The 16,062-nt window shown below is 36.5% G+C and overlaps 1 protein-coding gene across 3 annotated transcripts in view; it reads left to right on the forward strand.

The window, feature by feature from the left end:
* Nfat5 (nuclear factor of activated T cells 5) overlaps window positions 1-16,062 on the forward strand; it is a 98,890-nt gene extending 82,828 nt beyond the window's left edge. For 2 of the 3 annotated variants that reach the window (XM_026404480.2, XM_026404482.2), the window contains 5 exons: window positions 3,736-3,816; window positions 8,840-8,988; window positions 9,683-12,185; window positions 13,261-13,504; window positions 14,516-16,062. In XM_026404480.2, coding sequence (XP_026260265.1) covers window positions 3,736-3,816; window positions 8,840-8,988; window positions 9,683-12,185; window positions 13,261-13,496 — 2,969 coding nt within the window. In that variant the 3' untranslated portion in view covers window positions 13,497-13,504; window positions 14,516-16,062. The remainder of the gene's footprint in view (window positions 1-3,735; window positions 3,817-8,839; window positions 8,989-9,682; window positions 12,186-13,260; window positions 13,505-14,515) is intronic. The other variant, XM_026404481.2, reaches the window with a different exon arrangement.

Genomic DNA, 16,062 nt, shown 5'->3' on the forward strand with positions numbered 1-16,062 from the left:
CAAGGCCAGCCTGGGCAACACAGTGAGATTCTCATCTCAAAAAAAGAAAAAGAAAAATGAGGGAAATGGAAGCTAATAGAGTTATAATTAGTCTTGGTAATTAATTCATCTAATTCCCTATTTTTAATTATGTCTGAATTTTGCAGTATTGGTTATTTACAGTGAGTTTGCTACAAAGGCATGCCACAGTGTATAGCACTAATGAAACTCCCCTTGCTATTTTTCTCAGAACTAAAGGTCATAAGTAAAAACTTTGAACCAAAAAGGCATGGTTTGGAAATAATATTTTGGCTTCAACAAAAATAAGAGGAGAAAGAAGATTGCTTTATAGTAAGAGTCCAAATATTTGTTTTTGTTTTCTCAGAAGGCCTAAAAATCCAAAACATGTGATTTAAAATTAATATAGTTAAGGTACTTCAGTAACTGCTAGTTATGAAATACTGATATGTAATATTTTACAGAAGAATGCACAAATATGAGGGAAAAGATGACATAATTAACATATTAGGATCTGTTTCCTGATGAGCTTCTACATCAGTTATGGGGGAAGAGAGAGTGCTGTGTGTGCCAAAGAATAAATAGTATTAATGGTTTTTGCTATCCTGAAAACACTGAAATCTGGTTGTTGTCATTTATTGTTTTTTTTTTTTAAGAGAGTGAGAGAGAATTTTTAATATTTATTTTTTAGTTTTTCATGGACACAACATCTTTATTATTTTATTTTTATGTGGTGCTGAGGATCGAACCCAGCGCCCCCCCCCACCCTCGAGCATGCCAGGTGAGCATGCTACTGCTTGAGCCACATCTCCAGCCCCAATTTATTGGTTTTATATTTATTAGTTATAAAAAACTTCAAGACTTTGAAGTATTGAGCATCACCTTCAAGAATCTTGATTTTGGTGCTGGGGATATAGCTCAGTTGGTAGAGTGCTTGCCTCCCATGTACAATGCCTTGGTTCAATCCCCAGCACCACCAAAAAAAAAAAAAAAAAGAATCCTAATTTCTTAGTGATGAGTGCTGACTATTAGGAGTTTTTCTTTGATAGATTACCAAATAAGCTTTATGTCTTTTGCTTTAAAAAATGCTCTAATGGCCTGTATTTGGCCATACTTAGGTAATCATTACCATATGTTTGTTCTTGAAAATTTATACCCTTTGAGGGAAAGGGGTTGTGGCTCAGTGGTAGAGCATTTGCCTAGCATACCTGACTCACTGGGTTCAGTCTCTGGCACCACATTAAAAATATACAAATAAAATAAAGGTGTTGTGGGCTGGGGATGTGGCTCAAGCGGTAGCGTGCTCGCCTGGCATCCTCAGCACCACATACAAACTAAGATGTTGTGTCTGCCAAAAACTAAATAATAAATATTAAAAAAAAATTCTCTCTCTCCTCTCCCCTCCCCTCCCCTCCCCTCCCCTCCCCTCCCTCTCTCTCTCTCTTTAAAATAAAAAAAATAAAAAATAAAGGTGGTGTGTTCATCTACCGCTAAAAATAAATTTTTAAAAAAAATTTATACCCTTTGGATATACATCACAGATAGCAGTCACTCTTAGAAAATCTTATTCAATACATGGTACACAAACATTGTAATGAGATCTAATGCCTCCGTTTCTACCTTTATGATATAATTTTAAAATTTTTCATAATTTCACTAACCTTAGCTCAGTGGTAGAGTACTTGCCTAGCTCATTTATATATATATAAAAATTTTTTTAAAACTGGGATTGAATCCAGAGTGCTGTATTACTGAACTGCATCCCCAACCCTCTATTTTTATTGTTTATTTTGAGACAGAGCCTTTCTAAATTACCAAGACTGGCTTCAAACTTTCAATCCTCTTGCCTCACTCAGCCCCTGCTGAATTGCTAGGATTAGAGGTGTGTGCCTCTGTACCCAGCTCATTTTTTTGCTGCCCTAAAAACAAATTACTAATAATTTAAAAGTAGAAATTTTTAAGTTTTTCCAGTTTTTAAATCTTTAATTATTAAAATAATTTAATTATTAAAATTAGTGTCACACAGAGAAATTGTATTTCTTTTTGAGTGCCTAAAAGTGCTCAGTTACACTTTGTTACACTTACTATGCAGCATACTATGATAAATTATTAAATTCCATTTTTTAGATGTGTGCAATTTTGTCTCCTTATTTATTAACTATCATTTGACATTGTCATGTCAAGAATATGCATTAGCGGGGCTGGGGATGTGGCTCAAGCGGTAGCACGCTCTCCTGGCATGCGTGCGACCCAGGTTCGATCCTTAGCACCACATACAAAGATGTTGTGTCCGCCAAAAAATAAAATAAAATAAATAAATGTTAAAAAAAAAAAAAAAGAATATGCATTAGCTGGGCATGGTGGTACACACTTGTAATCTCAGCAACTTGGGAGGCTGAGGCAGAAGAATCACAAGTTTAAGACTAGCCTCAGCAATTTAGTGAGGCCCTAAGCAACTTAAGCAACTTAAATGATTTTGTCTCAAAATAAAAAGGGCTGTGGATGTACCTCAGTGGTATAACACCCCTGAGTTCAATCCCCATTAGCAAAAACAAACGAACAAACAAAAAACTAAAATACCTTAAAAGTTAACTGACTCAAATCTTATATTGGATTTAGTGAATAAAATATATTTGAATAAAATTAATATATGGTTATTTGAAGCAAGAACCTATTTATTAGGGGCTGGGCATATGGCTCAGTTGGTAGAGTGCTTGCCTCACATGCACAAGGCCCCTGGGTTCAATCCCTAGCACCACACACACAAAAAAAAAAAAAAAAAAAAAGAAGAAGAAGAAGAACGTATTTATTTAGTTTTCTCATTTAGAACTGATTTCTATTCTCAGGCTTATTAAATTTAAAGTTGTGATAGTAGATTAATTGATATGACTAAGAATTGTAATCCCGAAGGTCTTCATTAATACTAGCAAATTTTTTTTTGTAGGAAGTGTTACAAAAAAGAATAATCATAATATTGTGGATTTAATTTGTTCAGTTGTTTTAATCAAACTTAAATATTGACTATATTTTTTAAATAAGTTTTCTTTTTATTCTATTTGTTACTAGCAATTAAACCCAGGGGTGCTTAACCACAAAACCACATCCCCAGCTCTTTTTTATTTTTGTTTTTTTTTTTGTATGTATTTTTTTAGTTATAGATGGACACAATACCTTTATTTTATATTTTATGTGGTGCTGAGGATCAAACCCAGTGCCTCATGTGTGCCGGTGGAACACTCTACCACTGAGTGCCAGCCCCAGCCCCCTTTTGAATTTTTTTAGTGACAGGATCTTACTAAGTTTGTTAGGGCATCACTAGATTACTGAGGCTAGCTTTGAACTTGCAATCCTCATCCCTCATTCTGCTTTTTAATATTTATTTTTTTAATTATAGATGGACACAATATCTTTATTTTATTTTTATATGGAGCTGAGTATTGTTAATATTCTAATATTATTTAGTAAGTTTTAAATGTCTATTATTTTTTATTTTGAGACAGGATCTTGCTAAATTGCTCAGACTGGCCTTAAGCTTGCAGTCCTTTTGTCTCAACTTCCTGAGTTGCTTCCACTCCAAGAAGTGTTCTTAAAAATTGCTGTTTTGTTTTGATAAGTGATCATATGCTGTCCTCACTAGGATGCTCTGTGAGAAAATATTCCAATTAAAGAATTCTAAGATACACATTTGTTAAGCTGAATTTACTTGAAATACATGAACTTCTTTTTTTTTAATTGCAGCAGCTGGTGCTTTGAATGTAAATGTGAAGAAAGAAATATCTAGTCCAGCAAGACCTTGCTCTTTTGAAGAGGCCATGAAAGGTACCAAGTTGATTCTTTTCAAAAATTATAATTAGGTGATCTTATCTGTTTTATCTAGAAAACTTTAATATGTGTTTTCTCTTACGTATTTATAAAATTTAGCAGGGTATCATCCACATTATAAAATAAATGTTTGATTTTATTAAATGCAGAGACTTGTTTATCAACTTGATATTGTCCTTTTTTCAGCATATAAACCTAACTTTTTAACAAATAGATGTTGGAGCTGGGTACAATAGCACATGCCTGTAATCACAGTGGCTCAGGAGGCTGAGGTAGAAGGATTGCAAGTTTAAAGCTAGCCTCAGCAACTTAGCAAAGTCCTCTGCAACCTGTCTCAAATAAAAAATAAAAAAGGGCTGGGGATGTAGCTCAGTGACAAAATGTCCCTGCATTCAATCCCCAGTATGTAAATAAATAAAGTAATAATAAAATAAATAAATAAGAATATAAAAGGACTAGGGATGTAGCTCATGGCAAAGTACCCTTGGGTTCAATCTCCTGTACCAATAAATAGATAGATAGATAAATAAATGGTCTTTGATTCTCAAGGGGCAAGATTTACTCAAATCAATTTTATAAAATACAGTAAATTTTTTTATTCTCGGTAGTAAAGTTTAGTATTCATATATGTAATGGTTCAGTATAAATTATAATTAACTTGATTATTATTTAATTTAATTGATGGTAAACATTTTCCAGAGTATTTTAATGGGGAATTATTGCCTACAAAATTAACTGCCAGGATTATCGAATTCAGCTGAAGAAAAATTCACAAATCTATAAACATCTTTAGCTAACATTTATTGAACATATATTAAGTGGTAGGCAATATCTAAGCTCTTTATAGGTATTATTTAACCTTCTAAACTCTACGAGGTTGTTAACTTATTGTTTCTATTTCGTAAGTAAAGAATCCAAAGCTCTAGAGAGGTTAAATAATTTGCCCGTGGTCACATAGCTAGGACTAAAAAAATATTGATTGAGCGTCAGTGTGTAAATACATCTCAGCGAAAATCATTCAAATTGTGTTTATTTTGAATAATAAAATTAATTAATTAGTAAAGAATATCAGGGACCTTATGGCCTATCCATTGTAAACTTTTGGGATCTAGTCTTTTCTCTAAAAATTCCTTGTGATGCTTTCATGGCTGGGTGGAACATAACTAATCCAATGTAGAATTTCTTATACAAGATCAAGAATTGAGGGCTGGGGTTGTGGCTCAATGGTAGAGCGCTCGCCTAGCATGTGTGAGGACCTGGGTTCAATCCTCAGCACTATGTAAAAATAAATAAATAAAGATTAAGAATTGAAGGTTAAAAAGGTATGTTTAATTTTTAGTAATAAATGAATTAGTCCTTTGATCAAAATCTTACTAGCCAAAAAAGAACAAGAAACAGACATAGGGCTGGGGATGTGGCTCAGTGGTAGAAAGTTTGCTTGGCATGCATGAGGCCCTGGTTTAGATCCTCAGCACTGCAAGCAAAACAAAACAGACTTATACCCATTAGTATTTTTCACAATTCAGACTTTTTTTTTTTTTTTTTTTTTTTAAAGAGAGAGTGAGAGAGGAGAGAGAGAGAGAGAGAATTTTTAATATTTATCTTTTACTTCTCGGCGGACACAACATCTTTGTTGGTATGTGGTGCTGAGGATCGAACCCGGGCCGCACGCATGCCAGGCGAGCGCGCTACCGCTGAGCCACATCTCCAGCCCCACAATTCAGACTTTTTGTTTGTTTTTTAGTATGTGGGATTGAACTTCGTGGCAATACCACTGAGCTCCATCCATCCTCTAGCCTTTTTTATCTTTTTATTTTGAAAAGTTGTTTGGGAGCCTCACTAAATTGCTGAAGCTGGCCTGGAACTTAAGATCCTTCTGCTTCAGCCTCTGAGTTGCTGGGGAATTGTAGGCATGTACCATTGCACGCAGAATAATTCAAACTTTTTTATTTTGAAAATTACCATATCAGTTGAGGTAGGATAAAAAAAATAATTTTATGAGGATTTATATAATTTAATTGTCTAATCAGTTTAAACTTTAAATTTGTCATCTTAAATGCAGTGATATTAAATAGAAATTCCTGATTTTTAAAAAGCCATCATTTTCAGAAAGGAATTATTTTCCACAGATAGCTTATTTTGGTGATTCCTTGAAATCAGAGCTTTAGTACTATGTTAAGATGCTGTGTGATAATTTAATTAGCTGTACTTTAACGATGAGGGCTGAGCAGTGAAAATGTCTTTTTAAATTTGTGTTATGGTAATAATCCCTGAAGATTCATTCTTATAAATAGCTATCAATTACAATATGATTTAGAAATTGATACCCAAAGATTATATTACAGCTAGATATTGAAAGTTTTCTCTCTAAAGTTAATTTTACCCACCTGTGTATATATCTTTATCACAAAAGTAATTTAAGTCAGTAAAATGAAGTATGCAGTGCATACTGTTGTCAACAGTTTCTTGGGAAAATTTTAGAAAGTTTTCTATATCTATATGGGTTCAGGTATATTGAATATATATAAATAGATTGCTTAAACACTCTTATGCCTATTTAGGACCTAGAGATAAAATATTTCTGTGCATTCTTTGAGTTTTAGCTTTGTAGGGAGTGGTTAATTGGATGAATGTGAAAAATATTTGAGAGTATTATTTTTCTCTAACTGGATGTAATAGTATGGCAAGATTTGGGAGTTTTGAGGAACCATAGAGATATCTAGTTCAGCCTCACTTTATAGGCAGTAAACCAAAGCTTAGAGAGGTTAAGTGATTTGCTCAAGATCACACAGCTAGGGCTGGGTTATAGTTTATTTGGTAGAATGCTTGCCTCACATGCACAAGGCCCTGGGTTCGATCCTCAGTACCACAGGGGGGAAAAAAAAAAAAGATCACACAGCTAGTAAATGACAGGTGGAAACGTCAATTTCCCCTCAAAAGTCTCTCTCTTATTTCCTCTCTTATAAATTTCAATTCTTTGTATTTATTTATTTATCAATTTATTTATTTATTTATTTTGGGTGCTAGGGATTGAATTATTTGGCATGGGTAGAAGAGAAAACTGTTTTTTTTTTTTTTTTGGTTCTTTTGTTTGTTTTTGTGGTACTTACAATTAAATCCAGGGACTCTTTACCACTGAGATATATCTCCAGTCCTTTTTATTTTTTATTTTGAAACAGGACCTTCCTACATTTCAGAGATTAGCCTCTAACTTACAGATCACATGCTAGCATCAGTGATAAGTCTGTCTGTCTGCAGGAATGGCAACAGCAGAACCCAGAAGCCAATGCATCCCCTTTTCCACACCAGGCAACAATAAGACCTTCTGTCTGCACTTGGGGTGCTAGCAGGCCCAGGATTTTCTTTTCTTTTTTTAATGTTTATCTTTTAGTTATAGGTGGATACAATATCATTATTTTATTTTTATGTGGTGCTGAGGATCAAACCCAGTGCCTAACACATGCTAGGTAAGCACTGTGTCTGAGCCATAACCCCAGCCCCGAGGGTTTTCTTATCCTTACCCAAATAGCAGAAAGATCTAGGCCAAGCATCTCTCAAACTTCCATCCAGTGACAGAATGAAACCCAGAGGCAAAATGTGAACCAGGCCTGGAGTCTCCCAAGCCTTTACCAAATGGCAAAAGACAGCCTATATGCATGCTTCTCTACTCCCAGAAGTACGAGCAGTGATAGAATGGGAAACCTGGGAAGCCTATTGGCACTAGGAGATCAGAGAAAATACCAGGAAAAATGCCTTCTGTTATTACAGTCCCACATCTCTCACTCCCTTCAAAGACATCAGGTAGCCCAGGGAAGTACCTTTCATTCATTAGGCAGTACCAGCAGCAAGAATGCAGCTGGAGGGAGGCAGGGGTGGATAGGAAAGACACAGTAGAATGGATTGGACATAACTCTCTCGTAAATTCACATATGAAAACACAACCAGTATAACTCCACATCATGTACAACCACAAGAATGGGAAGTTACACTCTATGTATGTGTAATGTCAAAATACACTCTACTGTCATGTTAAAAAAAAAAGAATTTTATTTTTTTAAGTACATATCTTTTTTTATTGATTTTATTATTTTTTTTAAATACAGACAATAGTGGATTGCATTACAATCCTTATTACACATATAGAGCACCATTTTTCGCATCTCTGTATATAAAGAATTTTAGTTAGGTCAAGAAGAGCCAGAATAATACAACAGACCAGAATAAGACTTAGAAAACAATTGTCATTGAAACTACAGTACACTTAAGTAGAGACAACCTACACAGGTTAAATAAGTAACTACCTACTAAATAGACTTAAGTAGAACCAAGAAAGAGTCTCCTAACATAATGTCCAAAATGGCCAGGAAACAAAAAATTTAAAGTCATACTCTGAACCAGGAAAATTATAACTTGAATGAAAAAAGAAAATCAACTGATATCAATATTAGCACAAATCAGATGTTGGACTGGGGCAGTGGCACACACCTTTAATCCCAATGACTTGGGAAGCTGAGGCAGAAGGATTGCAAGTTTGAGGCCAGCCTCAGCAACTTAATGAAACCCTGTCTCAAAATTTAAAAAAAGTGAAAGGAACTAAGGGTGTAGCCTAGTGGTAAAGCTCCCTTGAGTTCAATCTTCAATATGACAACAACAACAAAAAAGTGTACTCAGTACTGGGGTTGTAGCTCAGTAGTAGAAGCAATGGCTTAGCATGTGTGAGGCACTAGGTTCAATCTTCAGCACCATGTAAAAAAATAAATAAATAAATAGCTGGACGCAGTGGCACATGCCCGTAATCCTAGCAGCTCCAGAGGCTGAGGCAGGAGGATCAAAGTTCAAAGCCAGCCCCAGCAAAGGCACTAAGCAATTCAGTGAGACCCTGTCTCTAAATAAAATACAAAATAGGTCTGGGGATGTGGCTTAGTGGCTGAGTGTCCCTGAGTTCAATCCCTGGTACCCACCTCCAGCCCCGCCCACTCGTGCAAAAAAAAGTAAACTCTCATTTTTCTCTTGGTTGCAGCAATGAAAACTACTGGATGTAACTTAGATAAGGTAAATATTCTTCCCAATGCCCTCATCACTCCACTTATTTCGAGCAGTATGATTAAGAGTGAAGATGTTACTCCAATGGAAGTAACAGCAGAAAAAAGATCTTCCCCTATTTTTAAGGTAAGTTATATTGACCAGTGCTCCAAATCTGAACCTTATAAAAACTGCTGTATTTCTTTTTTTTTCCTGTTTCTTTCATATTTGTTTTGCATTGCATATGATTAATAAAAATAACTAATTTTAAGCATTTTCACAATTAGGAACATTTTATGTTAATCTTTTTCCAGTCTTTTCTCATCACTGTCCATTCTTTTTTTTTTTTTCTTAATATTTATTTTTTAGTTGTAATTGGACACAACACCTTTATTTTACTTATTTTTATGTGGTGCTGAGGATTGAACCCTGGGCCTCGAACGTGCTGGGCAAGCACTCTACCACTGAGCCACAATCCAGCACTCCCCTTTCCTTTTTCACTTGTTTTTTCCTACTATATGATGTCACTGAAGATCCACAAAATTGAGGCATTTTGAAGTCTGCCCTTTGTGAACCGTAGAATTAATGTTCCCTTGTTATCCTTTATTTGTCTGAGCATATCAACAGCTAATTATTATTCTACTTCTTTGACTGTCTTAATTTATAGTACTTTAAAATCATACCCCATGTTATCGTGGAGAGTCCATTGTCTTATACCTGTTTTATAAATGGTAATTCAGAAAATTGGTCCTACTTACATTTTTAGAATAGTAATTATTTTTAAGTATCATATGCTTGTTTAATGTATATATAAACATTATTTGGGATTTTTATTTTTTAGACTACAAAGACAGTTGGATCAACTCAGCAAACTTTAGAAAACATCTCTAACATAGCAGGAAATGGGTCCTTTTCATCACCATCATCTTCTCACTTACCCTCTGAAAATGAAAAGCAGCAGCTTCAACCCAAGGCATACAACCCAGAGAGCCTGACAACTATCCAAACACAGGACATCTCACAGCCTGGGACCTTTCCAGCAGTTTCTGCAACTAGTCAGTTGCCCAGCAGTGATGCACTACTACAGCAGGCTACGCAATTTCAAACAAGAGAAACTCAGTCTAGAGAAGTATTACAGTCAGATGGTACAGTAGTTAATTTGTCACAACTCACTGAGGGGTCACAGCAACAGCAGCAGTCACCACTGCAAGAACAAGCACAGACTTTACAGCAGCAGATTTCATCAAATATTTTTCCATCACCAAATAGTGTGAGTCAGCTACAGAATACTATTCAGCAGTTGCAAGCAGGAAGTTTTACAGGAAGTACTACTAGTGGCAGCAGTGGAAGTGTTGACTTGGTCCAACAAGTTTTAGAGGCACAACAACAGTTATCTTCAGTTTTATTTTCAGCTCCAGATGGTAATGAGAATGTTCAAGAACAACTTAGTGCAGACATTTTTCAACAAGTCAGTCAAATTCAAAATAGTGTAAGCCCTGGCATGTTTGCCTCAACCGAGTCCGCAGTCCACACCAGACCAGATAATTTAATACCTGGAAGAGCTGAAAGTGTTCATCCACAGACTGAAAACACATTGTCAAATCAACAACAGCAACAACAGCAACAACAAGTGATGGAATCATCAGCTGCAATGGTTATGGAGATGCAGCAGAGTATTTGCCAGGCAGCTGCCCAAATTCAGTCAGAGTTATTCCCTTCAACAGCTTCAGCAAATGGAAACCTTCAACAGTCACCAGTTTACCAGCAGCCTTCTCATATGATGAGTGCACTACCTACCAATGAGGACATGCAAATGCAATGTGAATTGTTTTCTTCGCCTCCTGCAGTTTCTGGAAATGAAACATCTACAACCACCACACAGCAGGTTGCAACCCCTGGCACTACCATGTTTCAGACATCAAGTTCAGGAGATGGTGAAGAAACTGGAGCACAAACAAAACAGATTCAGAACAGTGTCTTTCAGACCATGGTCCAAATGCAACATAGCGGGGACAATCAACCTCAAGTTAACCTTTTTTCATCAACAAAAAGTATGATGAGTGTTCAGAATAGTAGTACCCAGCAACAAGGTAATGGTTTATTCCAGCAAGGGAGTGAGATGATGTCACTTCAGTCTGGGAATTTTCTGCAGCAGTCTTCTCATTCACAGGCTCAACTTTTTCATCCTCAGAATCCTATTGGTGATGCTCAAAACCTTTCCCAGGAAACTCAAGGTTCTATTTTTCATAGTCCAAATCCTATTGTCCACAGTCAAACTTCTACAACTTCCTCTGAACAAATGCAGTCTCCAATGTTTCACTCTCAGAGTACCATCGCTGTGTTACAGGGTTCTTCAGTTGCACAAGACCAGCAGCCACCCAACATATTTCTTTCCCAAAGTTCTATGAATAATCTTCAGTCTAACACAGTATCCCAAGAAGAGCAGATTTCATTTTTTGCAGCACAGAACTCAATTTCTCCACTTCAGTCAACATCAAACACTGAACAGCAAGCTGCTTTCCAACAGCAGGCTTCAATATCACATATCCAGACCCCTATGCTATCCCAAGAACAGGCACAACCTTCCCAGCAAGGTTTATTTCAGCCTCAGGTGTCCTTGGGCTCCCTTCCACCTAATCCAATGCCTCAAAATCAACAAGGAGCAATTTTCCAGTCACAGCACTCAATAGTTGCCATGCAGAATAACTCTTCATCCCAGGAGCAGCAGCAGCAGCAGCAGCAGCAGCAGCAGCAACAGCAACAGCAGCAGCAACAGCAGCAGAGCATTTTATTCAGTAATCAGAATACTATGGCTACGATAGCATCTCAAAAGCAACCACCACCAAACATGATATTCAGCCCAAATCAAAATCCAATGGCTAGTCAAGAGCAACAGAGTCAGTCAATTTTTCACCAACAAAGTAATATGGCCCCAATGAATCAAGAACAGCAACCCATGCAATTTCAGAATCAGCCCACAGTTTCCTCACTTCAGAACCCAGGTCCTAACCAATCTGAGTCATCACAGACTTCCTTATTCCATAGCTCTCCTCAGATTCAGTTGGTACAAGGGTCACCTAGTTCTCAAGAGCAGCAAGTAACACTCTTCCTCTCTCCAGCATCCATGTCTGCACTGCAGACCAGTATAAATCAACAAGAAATGCAACAGTCTCCTCTTTATTCCCCTCAGAACAACATGCCTGGAATCCAAGGAGCCACATCTTCACCTCAGTCACAAGCTACTTTATTTCACAATACTGCAGGAGGTACAATGAACCAACTACAGAATTCTCCTGGCTCATCTCAGCAGACTTCAGGAATGTTCCTGTTTGGCATTCAGAATAGTAAGAAACTTTTCTACTTTTTTATTATTCAATTGAAATGGTCAAATGATTATTTTAGTATTAGAAGGAAGCAAAATGCAGTCTTTTTTTTTTTTTAAAGAGAGAGTAAGGAGAGAGAGAGAGAATCCTCAATATTTATTTATTTATTTTTTAGTTCTCGGCGGACACAACATCCTTGTTGGTATGTGGTGCTGAGGATCGAACCCGGGCCGCATGCATTCCAGGCGAGCGCGCTACCGCTTGAGCCACATCCCCAGCCCCAATGCAGTCGTTTTAAAAGTACAGATTTTACTTAGAATTCTACCAATTAGCTTGGCACAGTGGTGCATGCCTGTAATCCCAACAACTCTAGAAGCTAAAGCAGGAGAATTGCAAGTTGAAGGCCAGCTCTGGCAACTTAGCAAGACTCTATCTCAAAATAATAAAAAGAAGAGAGAGAGAACTCTGATAAAGTGCCCCTGGCGGGGCTGGAGTTGTGGCTCAGCGGTAGAGCAATCGCCTAGCACGTGTGAGGTGCTGGGATCTATCCTCAGCACCACATAGCAATAAATAAAATAAAGGCATTGTGTCCGACTACAACAACAACAAAAAAAATATTTTAAAAAAAATGCCCCTGGGTTTCATCCTCAGTACTGGGGTAAAAAACAAAATTCTACCAATTAAAGATAGTGAGATTGTGGACAAATTTTATGGGCCTTAATTTCTACATCCAAAACAGTGATAATATTACTTGCTTGACAAGGGTATTGAGAGAATTAAATGTGGTAATATATTAAAATGTATGTTTGACATTTCAAGTTATAACCTTGAAAGGAAAATAAGGTAAGAATGATGGATAATATCTCAGTCAAGCCAGACAGAGTGGGACCCACCTGCAATCTAGCTTTTATACTGCAGAGAGGAAACCTAAGAAAAATTCCAGTACCATTCTGTGAAAACCTTTTTCTTAGATTGTTAGGTGCCTCATTTTTAGTAATATACTGGGTGAACACAGTAATGAATTTCTCTTAACTAATAAATATTTTCTCATGAACCTTAACTAATCAGGTAGCTTCTGTTTTTAATGTTTCTGCAGACTGTAGTCAGCTTTTAACCTCTGGACCAGCTACATTGCCAGATCAGTTGATGGCCATAAGTCAGCCAGGCCAACCACAAAACGAGGGACAGTCACCTGTGACAACACTTCTTTCTCAGCAAATGCCAGAGAGTTCTCCGCTGGCATCTTCTATGAACACCAACCAGAACATCGAAAAGATTGATTTGCTTGTTTCATTACAAAACCAAGGGAACAACTTGACTGGCTCCTTTTAACTGGATATGTAAGTATTGTATATTGGCATCTTACTGAAAAATATTGATTAATAACTTATTTTCTCAACAGATTTGATTTAAGTAATAGCACTGCTTAGACTTGAAATCTTTTTTTAAATATGACTTTTCCAAGATAGTACTTTTTTTTTTGTACTAGGTATTGAACCCAGCACTAAATGACAATCCTCAGTATACCCCCCCCCCACACCCCTTTTTTTGAGATAGGGTCTCACCAAGTTGCTTAGGACCTTGCTAAGTTGCTGAGGCTGGCTTTGAACTCGTGATCTTCCTGCTTCAGCCTTCCAAGCTGCTGTGATTCCAGGTGTGCACCTTCTGTGCCTGGCTGATGGCACTTTTTTTTTTTTTTTTTTTAAAGAGAGAGTGAGAGAGGAGAGAGAGAGAGAGAGAGAGAGAGAGAGAGAGAAAGAGAGAGAGAGAGAGAATTTTTAATATTTATTTTTTAGTTCTCGGCGGACACAACATCTTTGTTGGTATGTGGTGCTGAGGATCGAACCCGGGCCGAATGCATGCCAGGCGAGCACGCTACCGCTTTAGCCACATCCCCAGCCCGATGGCACCTTTTTTATATGGCCCCAATGAATCAAGAACAGCAACCCATGCAATTTGAATGGTAGTTTATGGTTATATTGTTAATATTGGGCATTCCTTTTATCTCTAAGTTTCTTTACCTTGGGATGACAAAATATCTAATGAATGAAAATTGTATTTCCCTTTTATTATATATTGAATATGGTCATGTCTCATTTCTCCTTTCTTCAAAAAATATTAAGAGCTGGGGATATAGCTCAGTTAGTAGAGTGCTTTCCTCGCATGCACAGGCCCTGGGTTCAGTCTTCAGCACTGAAAAAAAAAAAACTGAGTTACAGATATTTGTTGAAGAACAAATATTATAAAGATTCATTTATAATACTGTAATTCACTTTGGAATCATTCCCAGTGACACTTCATAAATATTTTCCTTTGCTAGTGAGGTAATAAAATTTCTTTTTCTTTTTTAGATATTCCATGAAGATTACCGTGATTCCAAGATGTCCTGCAAACTTGTAGTTTTATGAAGATTACTAAAACAAAACAATATGAAAAATTGTACTTGAGTAAATGGATAGATTTTACTCTGACTGCAAAAGAGCACACCTGTGCTACCTGTTGCAGTGATTAGCCATCAATGTTAACATCTTATTTTTTATTCCTGATAACAATGATGACTGAGAATCTATTTGAGTTTCCAGCTGACAGAATTGTTATTTTCCTAGTTGTAATTTCTCTTAAAAGAGTACAATTTAAATTCAAGACTGGACCACTCAGTTATTATTGCTATTAGGAAATAATAATTGTCATGTTTACTTTTATTCTTCATTATTTTCTTTCCTGCATTATTTTAGTGAAGTAATGGCTTATAAAAAAGTAAAATTCAATAATAATAAAGGCTGTGATTTTTTTCAGTATGAAAAGCACAGCCGTTGGCCAAAGTGAAGAAATCTTTTTCAGTTTTTATGGAGAAACTGAAGGGGTAACATTCTGACAAGTGAGCTGAAATAAAAATTCTACAGACTTGATTAAATGCAAAGGCAGATAACACACAAAAATGGAAACAGCTGGAATGCTATTGGTTTTATTTTTCAAAGAGTTGTTAGTTCTCTGTGTTTCCACTAAGGGGTTTAGCCATAACTGTATAGAAAAATCATTATTTTGCTCTGTGAGAAATGAAGGGGGTAATACATGGTAAATTATATTCTAATATCCTCCTACAGGAGTTTAAACTGACAGAGTCATCTGAGTCTGTTTCTTCTTAATCCAGTCTTTGGCTGGTATTTCCTTTTTATATGCATCTGTATTATTTTCCACCTCATTTTTCACTTTATTTTAATAACTGTTAATACACTACTGGCTTTGTGACCCTGTAGCAACTTAAAGGAAAAGGCCATTTTGATTCAGGGTGACCTAGCAATCCTGCAGCACAGGGCAAGGAGTCCTCTTTTAGGAATTATTGGAAGTTGATTCCTGAGAAAACAATGTATTTTTTTTTCCATGAACGGTGCTGTTCTGAAGTCTTTAAAATTTTCCTTCTAATAGAAAACAGAATAAATTTTCATTTACAAAAAAAAAAAAGGCAAACTAAAATTTCTTGAAACGTTACTTCTCCCTGAGCTGCAGTGAGTATAATTCACTTGTCACCTCAGTGCTTTATAGTTTGAAATGGTCACTTACCTGATGGTTCCCACAAGCCTTAGGCTTTACAGGGTCATATCATTGACTTAAAGTGAAGAATTAACTCGTGTTACATCTATAAAGAGCAAAATAACACACTCCAGAACTTGCAGTTGTAGCATTAGTTACACAGTTTTGGGTGTTCTTGCCACCCATGGGATGCCTGCTTCTACCACCTGTGTCTGGACACCTGCTTATGTCTCATCTTCCTTTTGGCTTGTGGAAAGCTGTCAATGCAGTGTAAGGCCAACGTGTGTGTGGCTTCTGTGTGTTGATATCCTTGTCCCTTTCTTTTAAGTGTAAAAAAAAAAAAAATAGCCTGTTAATTGTTGTTAAA

Source organism: Urocitellus parryii, chromosome 15 (genome assembly GCF_045843805.1).
Source record: "Urocitellus parryii isolate mUroPar1 chromosome 15, mUroPar1.hap1, whole genome shotgun sequence".
NCBI lineage: Eukaryota > Metazoa > Chordata > Mammalia > Rodentia > Sciuridae > Urocitellus > Urocitellus parryii.